The sequence below is a fragment of the Thalia democratica genome, chromosome 2, assembly GCF_965202585.1.
Source record: "Thalia democratica chromosome 2, ktThaDemo2.hap1.1, whole genome shotgun sequence".
Lineage (NCBI taxonomy): Eukaryota > Metazoa > Chordata > Thaliacea > Salpida > Salpidae > Thalia > Thalia democratica.
The window spans coordinates 39,177,148-39,200,090 of NC_139166.1; the positions used below are offsets into that span (position 1 = coordinate 39,177,148).

Consider the following 22,943-nt stretch of genomic DNA (forward strand, 5'->3'; position numbering starts at 1 on the left):
AGTAAATCTCAAATTAAAGAGGCAAAGCATACCCTTTTAAGTAATAAAATTAAAAATGTATAAGTAATATTACTAATTTTAGAAATCCTCGTTATATAGACTTCAGAAACTAGATAAAAAGATTAAGTAAAAAATAGCTATGAAGTAAAATCCATTAAACGTTGGTTTTGATAAATTAATATATACATATTTAAAGAAACCATAAGCGTATCAAAAACAGTCGCAGAAAATAATACAAAAATTATATTTATGGTTAAGTTTTCAAACTTTTGTTTATAGCTAGTAAAACTAGAATTCATAGATAAAAATAACTTCACAAGTTCAAACACATTTTATTTCAAAATTTAAAACTTACTTGTAAAAATACAAGTTACAAACACACAGTCATCTATATCTATTTTAAAAAATTATAGTGAGCAAGTTTTATAACACTTTCAGGTCCTTGACATCTTCCTTTTCTTAGGTGGGGGCATGATAAGTTTTTCTTTTTGAGACTTACTTTTTTGTTCTAAAAATGTGTTTTTATAAATAAGGTAATTGTACAAATAAAATTATAAAACTTTAATCTTATAATAATGAAAAGTATTTAGATATTCTTATATTGTTCAGATTTATCAAGTTTAAAAAGTTTACCCAGTAAAAACAAATTTATAAGTTGTACAAATACCTCTAGTCCAAAAACTTTTTTCAAAAATGTATTGTAAGAGTATTTCTTTAGTAACTGGATTTCTTATACTTTCCATAACACCTAAGAATATTACAAGCTTGGATTAATTTAAACTTCAATATTATTATTTATTATACTAATCAGGGTTGCCAAATATTTTTGGCAAATGTTCTCTATTTTCAAAATTTCCTCCAGGTTTTCATACGTATACATATTTGGGTCTATTTTTAATTTAAAGTTAAGTTTAAGGTAAGAAACTGTGTTAAATAGTATAAAAACTTCAAAAAGATACTTGAAAACTATTTAAAAATGTTTTTAAATGAAAAAAAAAATTGATGTTGACAATTTTTTTAATCTATATGATTGATTTTTTGAGTCAAATCGTAATTTTACTACTTGACATGTTAAAATTGTTAAAAATTCCAGATTTTTTTAGTGAATTTTGTTCAAAATTCCAGTTTTTTTTTTTTTTTTCTCAAATTCCAGGTTTTTCCTGGTTTTTTGGCCTAAATTGTCAAATTCTAGGTTTTTCCAGGTTTTAAGGTTTTTTGGCAACCCTGATTTATGTAGCTTATCAAAATTTAAAGCTTTTAACAAAATCACTATGAAAAACATTAATAAATAACAAAATACATTTTATTGACTGCGCAAGGAAAAATCTAGACTAGCAAGAAGATAAAAACCACAATATTAAACAAATTTAATATAAGTGAGTGTTTAAAGTAATTTCACTTGCTGTATTAAAGTCCTAGGGGACTGGATTGCAATAAAATAAAGACTTGATTGTTTTTTATACAATATAAAAATTTAAGACACCATATAGTGTTTCACCAAAAGCATGTTTAACTATAAAATATTATATCACAACCAACCTAAAAATAAAAGTTTTATGCACACTTTACAGCTGTATAGCGGAGAATCTAGTTTTTGATAAAGTTTTTTGATCTTGATTTAAATAAATATAATTAAGCTTTAGTAACATGTTTTTACATCAACAATTGTTTTTTATTGATTGAGAATGTTCATTAGGGTGCATCTACAGCTCCTCAAAAATGAAAATTTTACAGTAGAGCATAGCTCAACTTGTTATGCGAGGCAAACCACATCAAAAGAAAGCACAAAAAAGTTAGATTCCTAGCTTTTACCACCGTCGCGCTATTTACATTTTTCTGAGAATATTCCCTATGTAAATTGTTTGGGATCTTAAAAGCTCGACCTTCAAGATTTTGGCTGAAAATTTTTGTATATGTAGTCTTTATTGTAACAAGTTCGCACTTTGTTATTAAATTGTATTTTAGTTTTCGGCCATTTTTGTGTGTTGGCGGTTAATGTTTTTATTGAGTTATTATTGATGTAAGCTGTTTTTACACTAGCTTTGACAGTACCAACCTTGTATCTGAGAATTCCTTTTTTGATTTTACTAATGTAAATAAAAAAGATTATACTATTGATAACTCTGTATCTCATGTATTTAATTCTATAAAAAGTAACTTAGCTCTAAATATAAAAGTAATCCCTTAAGACAGGCCATAGGGTTACAGTATCACAATAACTCATTCTACGTGTTTTTAGACGATTCGAAGAAAGTTGAGATAAAAGGGATAAAAGTATAAACGCTTTAGTGTGGATTCTGAAGAGCTTTATTTCTTAAAAAACTCTTTTTTTTCTAGTTGAGGCGGTACTAGGTTTACTTTTTAGACAATTTTGTACACATATAATTGTTTTAATTAAACAATTAAAGTTTAAAAAGTAGTATTTGTTTACTATTGCCTTTGTTGTTGTTAACTGTATAATTATTGCACATATAAGTTTAGATAAGGGTTTCCCAAAAATTTTCTAAAACACCCCATTTAAAGAAATTAAAAAAGTTATCACCATTCCTCGAAATTTTTCAAAAATCTACAGTGCAAACTCTCTTTCTTGTGAACCGTGAATTTTTGCACACTAATAAGTACTGCGTCACACCTCTGTTATAACTATTGGAATGTACTTCTGTAGGACTATATTTTAGAATTTTTTAAGTAAACTTATGCATACCTATTTCCAAACATTGTTATATGCTTTTTACAATAATACTCAGTATTTTAAAAAAGCGTTCGTGTTATCAACATAAAAATTTCAATAAGATAAAAGTTGCTCTATATCACGGTTTTTTTCTAACTTCTACAGATTTGACTAATCAACTGGAGGATCTCGTTTAAATTATATTAAGGGAATAATGAAACATTTTTTTAACAACAAAGTTTAAAAATTTGAAGCGATATTTTTTCAAATATAGTTATCAGAGTTGCCAATTGTTTTTGACAACTTTTCTCCAGGTTTTTAAAATTTCTTCCAGGTTTTTGAAAGTACACGATTTTGGGTCTATTTTTAGTTTTAAATTAAATTTAAGGTAAAGACTGTGTTAAATAGTATAACGACATTGAAAAAAAATCTTAAAGCTTCTTTAAATGTGTTTTTTAATAAAAAAAGTTGTTGATGATGACAAAAATAGTTTATCTATAAGATAGATTTTTTGAGTCAAGTCGATATTTTACCACTTATTAATATGTAAAAGTTGTTTAAAATTTCAGGTTTTTTAGTTGTTTTTATTCAAATTCCATGCTTTTCAGTGATGTTTGTTCAAAATTCCTGTTTTTTTTCAAAATTCCAGGTTTTTCCAGGTTATTTTTTAGCCTAAATTGTCAAATTCCAGGTTTTTCAGGATTTCAGATTTTTGGCGACCCTGAGTTATTAATAAAGAAAAAAAGATACAAACAACGATTTACATATCAGAGAACGATTTGAGAAACTCAAATATTATAATATTATTACTGTGCAGAAAACTTAAAATAATGGTTGCTCATACTCATTATTAACACCAGAATATCTAGTGTATGTTTCAAATTTCCTGTAAGTTGTGCTTTAAACTTTTTTAGCTCTTTAATACAACCCTTAGAATAATTAAAAGAGTTTCAAATTTCTCGTGAAAAATATCGAAGTACACCCTTATGGACTCTTTACTCCACGGTCCCTCCTTTGGCCCCTTTGCAGCTTACGTTCCCTGACTTGCTACGATGGCCCATACTTTGGGTTAACTTTGGTTAAGAGATGTTGGTTAAGATAATAATATTTTAACTAGTAATTTCTATTCAATTACAATTTTATTGTTAAACTACATCAAAAGTTTTAAAAAAATTGTTATTTTTTTGGACAGGGTAAATAAAAGTCCGAGCACTCACACTCGACTCTTACTGTTTGGAAAAATAGTCATCTAAGCTTGTTTTATATACTTCTAAGTTAATATTTCGAACATACATTTTAATTTTAGTTGATGTGGTAAACAATAGTTTACAACAATAAATAATCCTGCCTACTAATTTACAACTAGTAGTACGTCTAGCTAAAAACAAAGTCAACATACACAAATATTCTTAGATTGTAAATTTGTAACAAAAACTGCTATAAAAACATTGTTAAGCACAGAGTAATATTTTTTCAATTATGCTAATCGTTTTAGTTTGGTTATTTGATTTTTAACGGTATATAGTTTTATAATAAGCTAACAAACTTATTAAACTTAAATAAAGGATAAAAAAACCCTTTGCTGTATTAAAAGAATTAGGATAACTCTTGTCAGTTCTCTCCCTCATGAATACCCATCCATTACTGTCTAATGCACACTCAATTATTTTTCCATCATACTCACGCATTTTCTTTGTGCACTGTTTTATTTGAAGAACTATTTAAAATATTTCAAGAAAAAAATTATAATAAAACAACTAAAATATCATCTCATATATATGTTATTAGTTTATGCTTTTAAGTTTAAAACAACTTTAAGCAGTAATTTATATTGGAATATTAGTTACTACAAAATAAAACTTTTATTTGAAACAAATAGTTGAAAACTGACCAATAATTTATTTTAAAAACTATGAAAACTAAAAAATTAAAATAATTAAAAAATTTGAGTACCACTAACCAGTGGCGTCGCGTGGTATTTTTTTTAGGTGGTGCAGAATTTAAAAAAATATCAATTATTTTAATAAAAATATGTTTTTACTGTCAAGTTTGAAAACAACTGAACTATGCTACACCTGAAGATAAGCTTTGCTTTTAAGGGCATAAGGGGGGGATGAAACAATTTGATCTTATTTTATGTAGTTTTTACTAAGCTACAAGATGCTTTTTACAGATTTTAAAAATTCAGTATATGTTCTAAGATATAGCCTGTCAAAGTTAAAGGCAACAAAAGGTTCATAATGGGAGGCACAAACTAAAACAGTGTTTAAAAAAATTTTTACCCCCCCCCCCCTTTATGCCCTTAACATCTACTTTATAATTATTTTACTGAAATTACTTTATACAGTTTTAATTTAACTACAAGTCATCTTTTATCAATATAAAAAATTCTTAAAATTTTTGAGATATGGTAATTCACAGTCAGAGGTACAAATGAATCCTTATTTTTATAATATAAACTCAAACAACAAATAAATAAAATCACTAAAATCATATCTTTTTTTTATAAGTTGGCCTCAAAATCTTTAGATGTTTCTTTTATAAAACAAAAAAAAAATTGCTAAATTAGATATTTAAAACACCAAGAAAAAAAAAGTTATAACAAAAGTTTTTTTTGTATATATAAAAATATATATTGATACTTAAAAATTGAAGACTTCTCTTTAACAAAAGTACAAAGTTTTAAAAAAATTAGGATGAAAAAATTTAATTAAAAATTGTTTTAAAAATGATGGAGAATATAGGTTTTCAGTAAAATTGTATTTTTTGCTGTTTCGGTTTGCTCCTTGTATAATAAACCATTGTACTCTCTGGCTTTGACTGGTTGTAACTAAAAGTTTAATTGGAAATTTCAAGTTTATTAAAGAGTAACTATTAGCTTTCTGAAAAAGTTAAAATAAGAACAACATGTAAAAAAGTGCCTATACACCCTCCCCCCTTACTCCTCACTAATTTGCACATTTTTTTTTACAAACATTAACATTTTTATTAACTTTTTTTCTAATTTTAATGTTTTTTGTTGGAGGTTTAAGTTCAATAGTTTTTTAAGGGTATCTTTTCTTTATTTAATATTTATTTGTTTTTCATTTTGATGACAGTATTTTTCTCAGGAGCTCAACTTTTTTAAGTTTAGTTGTGAGGCTGTTGAACTTTTCAAGAATTTTAAAGATAATTTATAAATATGTAACCATTATAGAAGTAAAAGTTTGGTTAGTTAGTTTTCATGTGGCCATAGGGGTAAAACACTTATTTTTTAATTTTAAATAACCTTGTTATTTTCAGAGTAAAAATTAAAACTGCTTTAGTCAGCCTGAATATTTTTCTAATTTGGTCTGTTTTAATTTATCTTGGGTCATCTTGAGTTTTTAACATTTCTAAGTTATCCTGATTATGAGGCAAGGCAACCATGTTTCAACAATTTTATCTAAAATTTTGCTTTGTTTATGAAAAAATTAAACCAAAAGTTATATAAAGTAGAGGTAGACTAAATTTTCCGAAAATGTTAAACTACTCTAAGTAATTAAAGTTTCTAAATTAAGGCTAATTACTTTATTTAAATATGTGATTGTTTCAATAATACTATTTTTTATTTAATATAAATCTAAAATATTTTTCTGTAAGAGTGAACTAGAAGTTTATAATAAACTTTTTAATTCTTTTTTTCAGAACTTGAATTTTATAATTTATTTTATTAACTTTATGATAACAATAATCAGTTATAGTTAAGTTTATGTATGCAGATTAAAATAAAAAATCGAATTTTTAAGACTTTGGTGATTTAGGGTTTTTATCTTTTTTTTTCGAAATATGCAATTTATGACAAATCTTTTAATAGAAGTAATCTGTTAAATTTAAAAAATCATGTGGGTACATAAACTCAAGTTTAATCCTTTGCAGTAGCTTGGTTTGTTTTTATTTTATGTTTACAATAGCTTGTAGATGATACTTAAGCAAGTCCTGTGTTAGGGAATTTTCAACTTAGCTTACTTACCGCAAGATATTGATTTTGCGGTAATTCTTGAAGAAATTTTGCTTTTTTGAGTTCATTTGCGGCAGTCAGCTAAGAGTTTGCGGCAGTGAAGTGGGCAAAATGGTCGTTCTCAAAATTGAAGTTTTAAAAGAGATTTCGTTCAAAAAAATAACGAAAACGTTATAGATACTTATTTTTCTCTTAGAAAATTTCAAGGTGGTGCAGTTGCGGCAGTGCAACACCCCACGCGACGCCCCTGCCACTAACTATAAACACGATGCCTTGAAACTCTCATATTATAATTCTACTGATGTTGTCTATACTAAATTAAGCTAACATCGTGAAATCTTAATTATGCAATAGTGAAATCTTTAGTGTTACTGTCAAATTTATATCTAGATTTTATTTTGCAGATTATTAAAATCAATACAATGTTTCACTTTTACAGTAGTCTATATAAGATCTTTATTTATCTATATAGATTAGTGTAGGAGTGAAACATTGTAATGTTTTTAATAATCTCCCAAAAAAAAGCTAACTCGTTTTCTTATATGTACATAAGGTGAGAAATTTTTATTGTTCAATTTTAAGTAAATTACAATACAATAGTTGTTTTAAGATAAAATACTGAGAAAACCACAAAACATTTTATATTACAAATAATATAGTAAACCAAATTAATTAAATACAGAATAGGCCAAATTTACACACAGTTTGCTGGTATTTGAGTTGGGCATTTATGTTTTAGAAAGTAAGCAACTTACTTTTCTTCAACTACTACACTTTTTAACAATGAAATCTACAACTGTAGGGTTTCTGAAAAAAAGAGAACAATAATATATGTTTGCTGTACTGCAATATATTGGATCCAGCAATCGTTTTGATTTGTCATAAAACATTGTTATGTTTTTTGTTGAATCGTTAACTAATATAAAAAGTAGCACAAGAAACTAAAACTTTAAATATTTCATAATTTTTAACATTAGTTTTTTTGAAATCGTTATTTAAGACCATACAAGGGTACATTTTATTTTTAAAAATCAAACATTGGGATTTTTATGAAAGTTTGAATTATAAACTATAAATCAGTTTTCATAAAATAAAAAACACTCAAAATTATATTTTAGATAGAATAAAAACAAAACTGTGATAAAAAGTAATTTTTGTCCAAAGTATCTGAAATAAATGTAAGGACCGCAGTTTTATCACTGTCATTTTTGTTGAAAATTTAAAAATCAACTAAAAGTCTATCTGATTAAAAACAAAATTTAATCTAGCGACCTTAAATTTCCAGGAAATATTCCTTAAATGGTTTAAAACGTTCTCAGTGTCAGAATTTAAAAAATAAAAATTTTAAGTAAAAAAATCAAGGGTGATTTATTATTTTTTAAACAAAAAAATTCCTACACTAAAAGGATGAAAGGTTGTCTGCCTTTTTAAGACTAAAATTGGACAGCTTTTCATAATTTGACAAACAAAAGTTAACAACTCTTCTATATAAGTACTATTGTAGGAAGGTTTTTGAATGTATTTACATACCATTTGCAACTTAATACCAATAGGTTCATTTTGTTTTTTATATTTTATTACACAAAGCTTTTCAAAATCATGCAAGATTTCAGCAAAATTGATTAATTCTTGCATGAATCACCAGCAAAAAGGTTTCTGACTACTTCAGCAACAAAAGTAAATGCTCGGAAGTATTTGACGCAAATGTTATTTATAAATATACCTGCTCTGCAGATCAGAGCATCTCTTACATTGGAGAAACATCACGGCAAATATTCCGACGAATTACAGACCACTGCGGAACAGATAAAAACAGCGCAATATTTGAACATCTTTTTAATTGCACATCCTGTCAAAACTCTGACATTGTTCAAAATTTTAAAGTTTTAAAACGATGTAAGAAAAGCGAACTTTACAGCCTGGAATCAATATTGATTGAAGAAGAGCGACCTAACTTAAATACGCAAGTAGCATTAAATGGCAAAACAAAGTTATTAACAATCTATTAATAAACATGCCTTTAGTTTTAATTACTGAATCTCTAATTTTTGTATTTGTTTTAATTTATTCATACGTCATAATTAAAAGTTATTTTTTAAGCTATTCACTCAACGAAAATTTTTTCAAATTTCATTTAAAATTTATCACTTGACAAAGAAATCTTGCATGATTTTGAAAAGCTTTGTGTAATAAAATATAAAAAACAAAATGAACCTATTGGTATTAAGTTGCAAATGGTATGTAAATCTTCTATATAAGTTTCAAATAATAAAAGTAATTTTATTATAAGATTGTAATATTATTATTTAATAAATTGTAAGATTGTAAGATTTGTCAGTAATAAACTGTTAAACAAAATAGTAGATAAAATCTCCTTAAAGACATTTAAGTCGAGAACTTTAAATAATTTAATTTAAAACAAGTTACAATAATAAGATTGTAAAGAAAATTAGTTGAAAAAAGAAAAAGAAAATAGTTTTAATAAAATAATCTTTTTTGGATGTTTTAGTTTGCTCCTTCCATTGAGAACCTATTAATTAACCTACTTCGGCCACTTTTATTTTAAAGTTAATTTAGATTTAGTTTTGCGATAAAAAATGTCTGATAGTTAAGGTAAGATTTTATAAAATAAGTGCAACTTGAAAAAAAAGTTCTTAGAACGTTGGTTCTGTGACCTAAATAATTGGACCGAGTTTGAGGAAGGCTTTTTTTAAAACTTAAAATCTAAACAATCTCAATTTTACCATTTAGGAGTAAATGAAGTTGTGAGGTAAGAAATATTGTAATAATAAGGAATCTCTGTTTCTGAGTTCATTGCATTTTAATTATACCAGGTAGTTTGTCCTCTTGCATCACCGACAAAATAAATTTTAAGTTTAATTACTAGCCCTTGTTTTTGTTGCAGGATATAAAACACCTTTAGATGTTAATACAAGCAATTTTCTGTAATAAATTGTAACGAATTCGGGTGAATGATAACTGAGCACGGCTCTGGGTTTTTAGAGAAAAAAGACGAGGAAATAATAATCTAAACTTATTTTTTGTAGTTCTTTCAGTACAAAGTACATAAGTTGCTACTAGACTGGCTATTGATTAACTCCTTATTGAATAAAGTAGACTTTATCAAATGTTTAACCTAAGCGCTTACCAACTAATCTATACTACTGTTTAAGCTAATAATAATAATAGTTTGCGAACATCAATATGATTTTATTTTACAATATAACTAATAATACGAAGAAGTTAACATTATACAAAACATAATATACAAGTTGAAGCGAATTAAACAATCCTTTAAACAGATATTAAAAACATAAACAAAAATAAACCGAACACAAACGCGTTTAATTTAAACAAGCATTAATGAAAAAATTAAAATTAATTATAGGTTGTAATTATAATAAATGTGAAACATATATACTTTTAAACTAAATAAAATTAGTGCTTAAGTGACTTCGTGCATTTTTGACACCTACCCAACGAATTTACCATCTAGATCAGAGTTTGCCAGAGGGAAGATATTTTACTATTTGGGCGACCTTATAAATCGGGCAATAACTAGTAACAAGCTGAAATGGGGAGGGTTTTTTAATTTTAACAGTTACTGAATTTTTAATGTTCAGCTTTTTTTTTAACTTGATTCTTCTTATTAACAAGTGTCCCAGAGATTATATTTAGTCAAAAAAAAGTTAACTGTTTGAGAATAATATTACTTATGTCTTTTCATTTGTAACACCTTTATAGGTGTAATTACTGTTTTAATTTTGTTGAAAGTTTATAAAAATGAATAACTTTTCCCTCTTAGGGCTATCAGGGGGAAATAACAAGGAAGGTAGCGAAAAAATATATAAGTAATAAACTAGTATAGGAGCGATATCTAATAAAGGAGGCGATCATGAAAATGATTTTAAGACGCCTTGGTCTAGCACTCTAGGTTATCGAGACTTATAAGGAAAACAGAGCTTTTAAAAGTTTTACTCTTCTAACTTATAGATAAAGAGTGCCATAAGATTTTTTTACAGGTTTCCTAAACTTCTTCTAGGTTTTTGAAAGTACAAGTTTTTTTGTCTATTTTCAGTATAAAACTCAACTAGTCAAAAAATTGTCTAAAATAGTATAAAATACCAAAATTATACTTTAAAGCTACTTTAAATGTGTTTTACTACAAATAAAATTCCAAAAAAAAAAAGATAGTATATGCTGGGTTTTTCAAATCTTATCTAAATTTCATAACTTTAATTTTTTTTTTTTGAATTTCTAGGTTTTTCCAGGTTATACGTACCTTATTATATTATCAAATATTCTTCAAATAATCCATTTTAATATTTAAAACTTTCTATAATACAAGCAAGGACTGAATCTATTTCATTTTATTAAACTTCACTCAAGTTATTAAGGCTATAAATAACAACTTTAAGAACAAAACATACTGTTTAAGCTACAGTACAAAAAAAGGTTGACTTAAACATTTTTGTCTTAAACATTTATACAAAACACTTATTTAATTCAAAAGACATTTTCAATAAACGTGTTCTTAGTGAAACTTTAAGAAAAACTAAAAACTTACTTTTTTTAACTGACCGAATGGCAGCTGATATTGACCAACATAAAGATTACCTTGCAGTGTAGGTAGTAGTCCAGTTCCGGATTGTATTCCTATCTGCAGTCGGAAGTCGATACTATTCATACTCGCAGGTTTCCATTTTAGTATATCATCACATCTACCAGACTTATAAAACTGCAAAGAAAGTAATATTCTATGTCATATTCAAAACTATATTTCACTCCAGTTATCATATTTTTCTCTAAAAACAGTTTATAGCAAACATGGTTTAAAATTTAGTAAAAACTAATTAGTTTTATTTTCTGTATAAATATTTTATTTTATAACTTAATACATTGTTCAACAAAAACATAGGCGAATATCTGCAGAGCAGAAGCCTGGACTTTCGTTTGCCGTGAGACAAGCTCAAGTTTAGCAAAGGGTTGATCATGCCAATTCGATCATCAGACAACAAGCTTTGGTAGACTGAGACCGTATTTATATTGTACTCTTATAACTTATAAATTTAAATAAAACATAAAAATGTTAATATTTTAAATATATTTTAGTACAGTTTTATTAGAATCTTTATATAAAAGTTACTCATTTTGATTGTTCAAAAGTTATTTAAATGGTTTCATTTGCTGAAAGATTCTATTATTAATTAACAATTTTTAGCTTTTTCGTTGCATGGTGCTCTCACGGACACCGAAACGTTGAGATGTAAGACCTACGTAGTCATTTCCGCAATTACAATTAAAAATGTATACTACGTTGCATTACTTAATTCGTGGGTAGGTTTAGGATCTTAAACTATTCCGTTGGGCGGGCGGTTAGTTTAAGTTACCATTGCGGAAAAGACTACATATGTTGTAAATCTCAATGTTATAAATCAGACGAGGGCACATGTAACAAAAAAGCTAAAAAAGTTCATTTTTAATGCCGACGAAAAGCTCAAAGGTAAACAATAATCCATCCATAAACATCCCTTAACAATCCTAGTTGTGTTGAGAACTACATGGATTGTAGATTAAAAATTATATTTAGAGCGAGAAACAATTATCATCTCTCAATTATAGAATCGTTGTTCATTAAAACTCGCGAGTCGAAAATTTGTAAATAAGTTAATGTTTATAACTTGAAACTATATAAATAGAAGGCTTTCATTGTTCTTGGTATTGTCGGTTTTTGTAACTTTCTACTTTTTAATTAAGTTAAAGAACCTAAAATGTTTTTATATCTTTAATGTTTTTATATATCATTTGCAACTAATAGTATATTTATTATTTTAGTTTAGACTACTCATTTTCTTTGTTATTTCACTTTCACAAACGTTTTCAAAATTACACAAAATTTATTTTTTAAATGATAAACAAATTTAAAAATTTATCAGTAAGTAGACAGTTTTAAAATTAAGGTCAAAGTATTATGACTTATAAATATAAGATTTAAACAAATACAAATTGTATAAGGATGTTTTTATTATTCAATTTTAAATTATTAAAATACCTTTATCAAAGTTTTGTTTGCTACAGGTTAAAATTTGTATTTGTTTAAATTTGTGTTTTAAATTATTACGTACGCAATTAAGTTAAGTACGCAAATACATACTTTATTCTATAAATGGCGTTTCACTGCCAATAAAATAAAAATTGCTTTAAATATTAAAACATTCATTAGTAAAACGGCTTAACAGGATGCAGATTAAAGAATAGATATGCCGGAAATGAACACACTTTTAATATTATTGATAAAAAACAAAGTGCTTTTTTGCTAGATTACAAGTGGAATTTTTTCAACAGGTATGAGAATACCGGTATTTATACCTATAAATTTTATCAAAGAAAACATTGGCGAAAGTACAACAGAGTTTAAGCCTGGTCTTACATATGCCGTGAGACAAGCTCAAGTTAACATAAAATTTGATCATACTACTTCGATCATCAGACCACAAGCATTCGGTAGAATGAGACCCAGGTTTCGTTTTCATTAAAATTTGATAGTCGCAACCAAAAAACCCTGCAATCTTCAATCTGCAAACAGTTTGTGATGTTTTACAATTAAGTTTGCTGGGATGATCAGTGTGGTCAGCTTTGTTTAATTGCCGTGCAACTTTAATTATATTGTCCTTTTGGAAAGAGATTTGATAAAATGGTCTAATCTTGTTCAGAAAGGACGTGAATTTAGATTAAAGGTCCGTATTCAAAAAAGATTCTTTTTTCTAGACCTAGATCTTCGCAAGTTACGGCCAGATCCGGCACTATCCGGTAGAGCACTAGTTTTAAGAATAAAAAAAAATAGATAGTACTTTTTCTAAATATTTTTGAAATGTCCTGCCCGCGAAAAAATTTTCTGGTAAATCTAGCTCGCTAATTAGATAAGACTCCTTTTGTAGATAACAAATGACAAAACGAATAACAGTTACTTAAAATACTATTTAGAGCTCGAAGTTTTAATTATTTGGAATTGTATTTTGTATTTTACTAATATTTGGCTTTTATTTCACCCTTACATACTGTTTTCAGATGAAACTTTATTCAAGTATAAAAGAAAAAGTTTTAACTTTTGCAACAATTTAGAAATACAATATTAGCATTTAAAAATAAAAGATATCATCCTAATACTTTGAAATTTTTTTTTTTTACTTAACTTTTTACAAATTTTCTTTGTTTAAAAAATTTTTATACATTAATATTGATAGGTTAGCAATGTCATAATTTTTTGTAATTACTCTAAAGTATTACGTGTAGTTTTAAGACTTAACTTTTAATACTTACATAGATAATTATCTTTACTTTTGAGTAACTTTATAACGTAGTATAAGATTACTGTTACTAAAATTATTTTTAAGTAAATAATGTTCTAATATCGTATTTATTTTAGTTACTTTATTCAAGATAAATATTGCATCATGTTTAAGATTGAAAAGTATGTACCCAACATATGGATGGATTGGATATATACATAACTATTTTAAATTAAAAACAACAAGTAAAAAACCTGCAATTTTAAGAACAAACAATGCCCACTAGGTAACAACCGCTTAGCAAGCAACCTCATTTATAATAGCACAATAAAAACAGACAATACTATAGAAGTTTGCAGAGACTCAACCAGAAAAACATTTAAAAGTTAATATCGGAACAATAAAACAAGCTTTAATGAGAGAAAAATAAGTACATAATCACCAATTTCGTATGGGGCTTAAAATATATGAGCAAAATATACGAAGTAAAACAGGAGATAATTTTCTAATCTAAAAAGAAACAAAAAAATATATTTCTTATAAACTATGCAGCTTAGTATAATTTTAAGTAGAGAAAATTAAAAGAAAAGCATTGCTAAAAAGAAAAAATAAACACAAAAACCTTGCTTTCATTTCAAAAACTTTTGTTTCAAAAACAATTGTCTCAAGAAATTCAAGATCCAATATAAAATTACAACAAAAATACAAAATCTAAACGCTTGAACATTATAATTTTGAAAAAGACTAACTTAAACTAAAATTAGTTTTCTAGACTTTTAAACTAATATCATATTCCTTGATTTTACAAAATTAATAGCCACATAAACACTTTAATATTCAGCTATCATACTTTTCAACTTACATCGTTAGGTCCAGAAGGTTGGAATATAAGCCCATCGATTTCATGAGAAAGAACTTTACAGAAACTTGAGCTGTAAAATTACTAATCAGAAAAATATATAATAATATATTATTGAATTGAACAAAAGAATTAATTTCATTTTAAGTTTAGACGCTTTTATTAACCGTGTAATCAAATATCAGAAACAGACGCCACAAACTTGATAAGTACTTGTAAAATAATGTATACAAAGCTATTCATTTTGTAAATTACTTTGTGAAATTTACTGATACTGTAAAATTGTTTTGATATTTTTCGTTTATACAAAAACATTACATTAAAAGTCTGACATACATTAAAAATAAAAAAAAAGGCGTTTGAAAGAAAAATATTTTAAAATTACTTATTCAACAAGAAACTTTATTGCTAATAATAACTTGGGAGAAAATTAGTTTTTAATTTTTTTACGTCTATCAACAGTAAAGGATGCTAGGGATTACTTTTGCAGAAAATATTATGGCTCTTATATGAAAGCTTTAAGTATTAACTAAAAGTCACAAGCATTGAAAAAAATTTTTTAGATATATCAGAGAAATAACAATTTTTTTTTGCTAAAATACAAACACAACTTACTTTTTATCTAATAGTACCTTTACTGTACTAAGCTTCCAAAAGTCCTTTTTTCTTACACTAAATGGTTCTATAGTTTTATTAAGTTGACCTTCATTAAACTTTTTATTTCTAGGACCAATCAATTCTTTATCTATACACAAGACTCTCGTTTCAAAAGGACATTGTCCAACATCTTGACCCTTAAATAGATAGTTACTACACAAACTATCAAATAAAACTATTATGTTTATTAACTCTCAGTTTTAATAAAACCTTCAAAAAAAATTTTTTTATTACCAAAACTTATAATTATGCTTTATTATATTTGTAACCAAAACGACGTTTAAAAGACTTGCTGACCTGTTAAAATATCATAGTATACAAATTATGCTACATATAAAACCTAAAATAATGTCTTTAACTTTTGAATAAATAAAAAAAAATAAAAAAATTACGTACAAAAATTTATAGTACTCAAAACCAAAAAGAAACGTAACTAAAATTTAAACAACAATCAATATACACTTACTTGAATTTTTGTTATTAACTAAGTGTCATCGATAGAAATAATATTATTTGAAAATAATGTGGTTCAGCAATTTAAAAAAATACTTGGTCAAACATTAGTAATAAAAATATAAGTTTGTTTCTATTAAACTTAGTAGTTATTATCACAAATTTTTTAATGAACTTTTAAGTATTTATAAAACTAAATATGTCTAAAACTTTTCTGTAAGTTAACCTGAAACTTGATAATATCATATATCAAGAAACGAGGAATTTTTACTCCTTTATGTTCATCTATAACAAGTTCTCCATCAACTAGTGTTTGTTCTAGAAAACTATTCATACCTTCAGATTTCCGATGAAAAAAACTCAAGTTACTTACCTGCAATTTTAAAAACTATTCATATTTTGTTCAAAAATAAAAAAATAGTTTCAAATATGTACTTAAAAATTGTGCAAAATTTTTTTTTTCATTGTTATTAACTTTTGCAGTCAAATTATATATTAGTTTTTATAGTGTAAAAAATATATACTGATCATATTTATGCTTGTTTTAATATAAATATCATTTTATCAAAAAACTAAGAGCTTTGTTTCAATATATTTTTTTACATAAACCTTTTAGTCTAGTTGAAACTCTCAAATTAAACTTTTTTTAAATAACAGAACTTTATTTCAAATCACAAAAAAGTTGACTTTTCAACAAACAATTTTTTATATAGAAAATATTTTCAAACTTCATTCGGAAACACGTCAAATTGCATTTCGATTTTTTTAAGCTTTATCTAAAATAATAGGTGATTAAAATATTCTAATTACAAAAACTACTAATCTGTAATCTCATAAAAAATTTATAAGTACTGTTGAGTATATGTAACCATCAAATTAAGAAAACATCGGCGAAAGTCAAGTTAAGCCTGGATTTTCGTATGACGTGAGACAAGATCAAGTTAACATAAAGGTACAAAGAGACGGCAAAGGTACAAAGCTGACGCCACTAATCATACTAGCAAACGGTAAATTTATGGTAAAATTTGATGAACCGTTTGTAGATCGATAATTGCAGATTTTTTGGTTGCAACAGACTGAAGAGTTTCAACAGGAACGAAACCCGGATTTCAGTCTACTGAAAGGTTGTGGCCTGAAGTTCGAAGTGGTATGATAACCCCTTTATGTTGATTATCAGATTAACTAATAACTACATAACTAAAATTAGGATGAATGGTGTTTTAGTAGTCTGCCTAGATTTAGAATCGAGTAGCTTATAATAATTTGATGAATAGAAATTGTTTAAAAAACTGTTGGAAATAACTGGCTTAATACTTTAAAAACAAAAACACTGAGTGGATCTTTTGTTTTAAAAAAACCAAATCCTATTCAAATAGAATCTATTCGTATAAAAATTGCTATATTAAAAAAAATTATTCTCTGAAAATTAAACTAACGTTTATTTTACACTTATTACTACTGCTTTAAAAACTTTCAAATGCTTCGTCAGCAAGCATGTAAAACAATAACCGAAAAAACGAAAAAAAAAAAAATGTAGAAAAGCTATACAAACTAGTATGACTTAACTATAAATTTATTAAAACTGAAGCTTACAGTTTGAATACTATTTTATTTTACTTTGGTTTACAATGTGGAAATTCAAAACTTTGAAAACTATTAAAAGTAGTAAAACTTATTGTTGTGTCAATTTTAAGACCAAAAATTTTAAAAAAAACTTTAGACAAGGGAACACACAAAACTTATTGAGATAATGTATAGTTAACAGAGTAATAATAACAAACTATACTGTACTTTTATTAGACATGTTTTTGCGTGTTAACGGATTAACACACTTCAACGGAGCTCTGTAAAAAAATAAATACTGTAAGGAAAGAATTCAAGCTTACGTAGGTATATACATGTGTCCATTAAAAATAAAAATAATTGCTATAGATTTTTTTAGGTTAATGATGAATAAAAGATAAAAATACTTTATGTTAAACCCGACTGTTATGAAACTATACAAAATTTATAATTTTTAAGTCTGAATTACATGTGTTAGAGTAATAAAAGAAGGATACTGTATAATTCGTTATTATTACATATTCCAGTGAACTTTTTTCGCTAGAATCTTTTGTTAAAAAATGTTTAAGTTAATATTTTAAATGGTTTACAGAATACTAATATTAATACTTACCTATGTTTAATTTAACTTTTATCAACATGATGTTAATAATAGGTACTTTTTTTATTTATTGTTATTTTCATGTCTTTTTATATTTTGATTCATCGCTTGTTTGGGTCTGATGAACTGCTTTGCAGAGAAACGGCGTGACGCAATAAAAGTTAAACAAAAAGTTAGTGTAATAAACAAAACTTAAATTGTTTAATTTTTATTTTAACGTGTTAAGATATTTTGAAATATATTGGCAAAAACCTTTAAAAATCAATAGAAATAATACACCTTACTGTTAGTTTTACTTTAAAATCTCAAAAAATATATAAATAGAGACAAAGAAAAGGAATTAAACAAAACTCGAGTTGTAACACTTTTACTTTAAATATTAAATTGCGAGTTACACGTTACACGAGATTTGCACGAGTTACAATTTTTCACGGAGGGTCATTTTTGCACTAGAGTAAAATAAAAACAGAAAAATTAAAATAAAAGATAAAATTAAAAAAAAAGTTACTGACCGAGGGTAAGGGGTAACAGTGATAGTAAATATACAAAAAAAAAACTAATAAAGTTTATTGTTAAAAAACGAGAAAATGAAAAAATAGAAATAAGTTAATTAAAAAGAAAAAAAAACTACCGACCGGGGGTAAGGGGTAACAGTGATATTAAGAATATAAACAAAACAAAAAAAAAATTTTTTTTTTAATAATAATAATAAAGTTACCAAACGAGGGTAAGGGTTAGGGGTAACAGTGATAGTAAAATAAATAAAAAATCTAATAAAAAATCTAATAAATTAATTAATATAAAATTAAAACTAAAAATAAATTCAATCCGTGCAAAAATGTCTTCGTGCAATTTAGACCCCTCGGGAAATTTTGTCCGCTCGTGCAAATTTGTCCCTATCCGTTTCTGGGTGTTAAACGAGTTAACACACTTCAACGGAGCTCTGTAATAAAATAAATGCTGCAAGAAAAGTAGCTAAAGTAGGTAAACATGAGTGTTTACTAAAGATAAGCGTAATTACTATAGATTGATAGTTAATTTTTGATACAAAAAAAAATTTAATAATTATGGAAATATTACTAAAAATTAATAAAATTTGTTATCATAAGTACAAATTAAAAGATAAAACACCAAAAAAGCAGCTAAATGATAAGTATATAGCAATTTGTAATACTTTATTTAAAATCTGTTAATTATTAATTTATTATTTGATACTTTTTCTATTTACGCCTTTTTTCTATTTTTGTTGAAAAAAACTCCTTTTGTTTAAATACTTTATTGGTAGTTAAAATTTGAAGCAATAATAAGTATAAATATAAACACACATATATAATATAAACACTGATGTACAGTAAAATGAGCTGAAGTTCAACTATGCTACATCCCCTCCAGCTCATTTATAGCACTCTTCCTTCTTCTTTGGAGTACTCCACTCTCAAGCTTTCCTGACGCATTGAAGTCCTTTAACCTACGCAAGGCAAGCGGCACCTTATTTTCAGTAAAGCAGAAAGGTTACAGAAGACTCCAACGGTGTCAATACCGATGAAACACGTCATATTGATAGAGAGGAGCAGGAATGTGGTCACTCAACTCCTCTCTGTCAATGTGACGTGTTTCATCGGTATACAAACCGTTGGAGACTTCTTTAACCTTTCTGCTTTACTGCAAACACAAGTTGCAAATGTTCTAAATGGTTCATTGTGCTCTTGATGCAAGCTCATAAGTTCTGCCCTTTATCCCCAATTGCAAATTTTATGACCGCTACGGACTCCAACAGTTTAGCCACATACTCTTTTACTTAGCCATCAGCCTAGCGTCATTTACCAATATAAGACCGCAAAGTTTGTCAGGCGCGCATTGAAAAAGCTGTATGCATGCATTTTAGCTGCTTATGTTTGACCCAGTTTTGAATAGCTTCCACCTGCGAATGAAGGCAAGTCATGTTTTTTGGCTGATACTCTGGTCAACTCTTGGCCTAATCAGTTTAGGTTGTAAGCATTGCGCCTGCTTCACACTGCTTCCGAGAGAAGAGAGTAACCTTTTTTCTACGCAAGCCATTCCGCACAAAACCAAACTTCGCGGTAAGGGCGCGGGCATTCATAATTACACACTCAGCGAAGACGTTTGACTTAACGCATAAGATCTCACAGAAGGCTTTGAGTATATACATTCAGCGAAGAGGCAGTTTCCACTTAGCCATTCCGCTTAGACGTTCGATTCAGGGATTCAGTTTCAACACAAGCGACTACCGGCGTTAGAAACCACCCCTAGGCGACTGCTATCTGATTAACCATAGACTGATTTGGTTCTTTTAAAACCAAATCGCGAGTAAATTCTAGTGAGATATTATCAACCTCTGGGCTCTGACCTGCATGCGTGTGAGTGTCTCTTTTTATATCGTATTGTATTGTTAAACATTGTAAATAAACTTAGTTTGCTAATTCTCTATTTAGTAATAGTAAGATATAATTAAGTAAAATTAAACTTGTAAAGTTAGAGCATAGGAAGTTAACGTTTAATTACAAAAATAACTTTTGTCTAATTAAGTAGTTACTAATCAATTGACCACCATAATTGGTCAACATATTACTAGAAGAGCTTCGATTAACCATACTTTGTTTCCTGTTCGCATTACTGAGGTCAAACTCGGTTAATTGCGGTGAAATCTTAACATTTCGCATTACTGAGCTCCAACTCGGTTAATTGCGGTAGAAATCTTACCTGTTTAGATTACTGAGTTCTAACTCGGTTAATTGCGGTAAATTCTTAACTGTTTGCATTACTGAGTTCTAACTGGGTTAATTGCTATTGATTTCATTACGATAACTCTACGTTTGGTTAATACCTTGACGTATGAGTTCCAATACCAGGAAACTCAAACCCTTTTCGTCATCCAGCATCTCTGGTATGGTCAAGAAGCACACGAAGCGTGCACACTCGGCCAATAAGGCTTCGAGTTACAATAGGCAAGCTCAACAAAGTAACTCCGAGCTGTTAGCGGATTCTCACACATCTACAGTCAAACCTTCAACTGTAGAAACTGTGCCTACTAAAGAAGAAACATACAAAGTAGAAGAGAATATAACAGCAGAGGGTTATAAGGTGCATTTGGCATTATAACAGATTTTGATGACCTAGAATTATTCTCATATTCTATTTTGTACAGGTTAAAAATTCTGCATACTATATCACATGGGTGATTTGGCGTCTTGTAGTTTAATCCATGAATTGGGCACTTATTACAACCGTTATAATTATAAGTTCAAAAGATTGTTAATGTAGAAAAAACTCTTTGTGTTTAAAAATCTTTTAAAAATGAAAAGTTTGAAACGATAATAAGGATAAATATAAACACACATACATAATATGAACACTGATATATAGTAAAATAGGCTATAGTTCGATTATGCATAATCTATAACAGTCGGTTTATAACATATATTGTATCTAATATCTATGATATTAATCTTTTAATACTTCCTGTACTTATATCATCTAAATGTACTACTAACCTACAGTAATTATGCTTATCGCTAGTAAACACACATATTTACCTACCTTAGCTTCCATTCTTTACTTGCAGTATTTTTTTTTTACAGAGTTCCATTAAAATGTCTTAACTCGTTTAACAAACAGAAACATATGTGAGTTCAATAAAGAAAAAGTACTATGAAAATTGTTTTTATTCTATTATTTCTCCTCAACACCTCTTCAACAATCCTAGTTGTGCTGAGATCTACCTAGATAGTATATTTAAAGTTCTATCTAGAGCGATAAACACTTGTATCTCTCAGTTCTAGAATCATTGTTCATTAGAACTCGTGAGCTGAACAACGAAATTTCTATAACTTAAAACTATCTAAATAGCGTGTTTTTTGTGTTCTTATTGTTGTCGCTTTTTCTGTAATGTTAATTTATTTTAATTCATTTTGAAGTAAAATTTTCTACAACCTTAAACGTTTTCATTCTATTAGTTCTATCTTTAAAATAAATAGCTTTAAATTAGTAAATTATAACTTAATACTAACTTAAACCGTTACACATATTTTTACATTGACTCTTTATGACTTAACTTCAGATAGATATTTAAAAATCATTATACTAAACTAGTATTATTTATACTATACTTGTTATCAGTTTTTAGCAGGGTTGTCACTCGTTTTTTCAAAAAAATTTCTAGGTTTTTTAAATTTTTTTTACAGGTTTTTAAAAAAACATCTTTTTTTGAAAATTTTTAGTAGTAAGTTATTATTTAGTTTAAAAAATTGCTGTTTAAAAGATATTAATTACTTAAGAGTTACAGTAAGTATTGCAATTTATTTTATTATGTTGGAACATGTACTAAACTCTTCTAAGATGGTTGTTCAAAAGCCGTTATGTTGGTTTAATACAAATAGCTAAAATTCTATTTAAATTGATTAAAAAATACTATTGTCTCACTAAGTTGTTAAGTATTTTAAACTACTTACTATCCTTCAAAAAGCTGAAAGTCTCATTAAATTTTTTATTCCTTTAATAACAAAAAATGTTATAAATATAACTTCTTCTTTATTTATCTTTGACTCAATTTTTTTACAGTGTCTTGATATTACTCATAAAATTTATGAAAAAGTAATCAACAGAACCTAAGTTGTAGGCAAAGATAACATAAAAATAAAAAATAACACTTACCTTTAAAAAAATAATATCCTTAAATCTATAAGTAATTAAAAAAAAACAATAAATCCTAGAGAAAGATACTAAAGAATGCTTTGTATAAAAAGATACTTAAGTATTTAAATTGAAATAACAAACCAATTATAAAAAGTAGTTATTGCAACAAATAAAATTTTACAATAAAAATATAAATAGTTATTAAGTTAATTCTGGAA

At 26.8% G+C, this 22,943-nt stretch overlaps 1 protein-coding gene across 2 annotated transcripts in view; it reads right to left on the reverse strand.

Moving 5' to 3' along the window:
- Nucleotides 1–320: 320 nt before the first annotated feature.
- LOC145849682 (mRNA-capping enzyme-like) overlaps nt 321–22,943 on the reverse strand; it is a 45,333-nt gene continuing 22,710 nt past the window's right edge. Inside the window, exons 9-15 of one of the 2 annotated variants that reach the window (XM_082954697.1) lie at nt 16,135–16,276; nt 15,414–15,592; nt 14,802–14,871; nt 11,218–11,388; nt 4,248–4,371; nt 668–748; nt 321–508 (exon numbers count right to left, since the gene is read on the reverse strand). In XM_082954697.1, the coding sequence (XP_082810823.1) occupies nt 435–508; nt 668–748; nt 4,248–4,371; nt 11,218–11,388; nt 14,802–14,871; nt 15,414–15,592; nt 16,135–16,276 (841 nt within the window). In that variant the 3' untranslated portion in view covers nt 321–434. Of the gene's footprint in view, nt 509–667; nt 749–4,217; nt 4,372–11,217; nt 11,389–14,801; nt 14,872–15,413; nt 15,593–16,134; nt 16,277–22,943 lie in introns of both variants that reach the window. The other variant, XM_082954696.1, reaches the window with a different exon arrangement.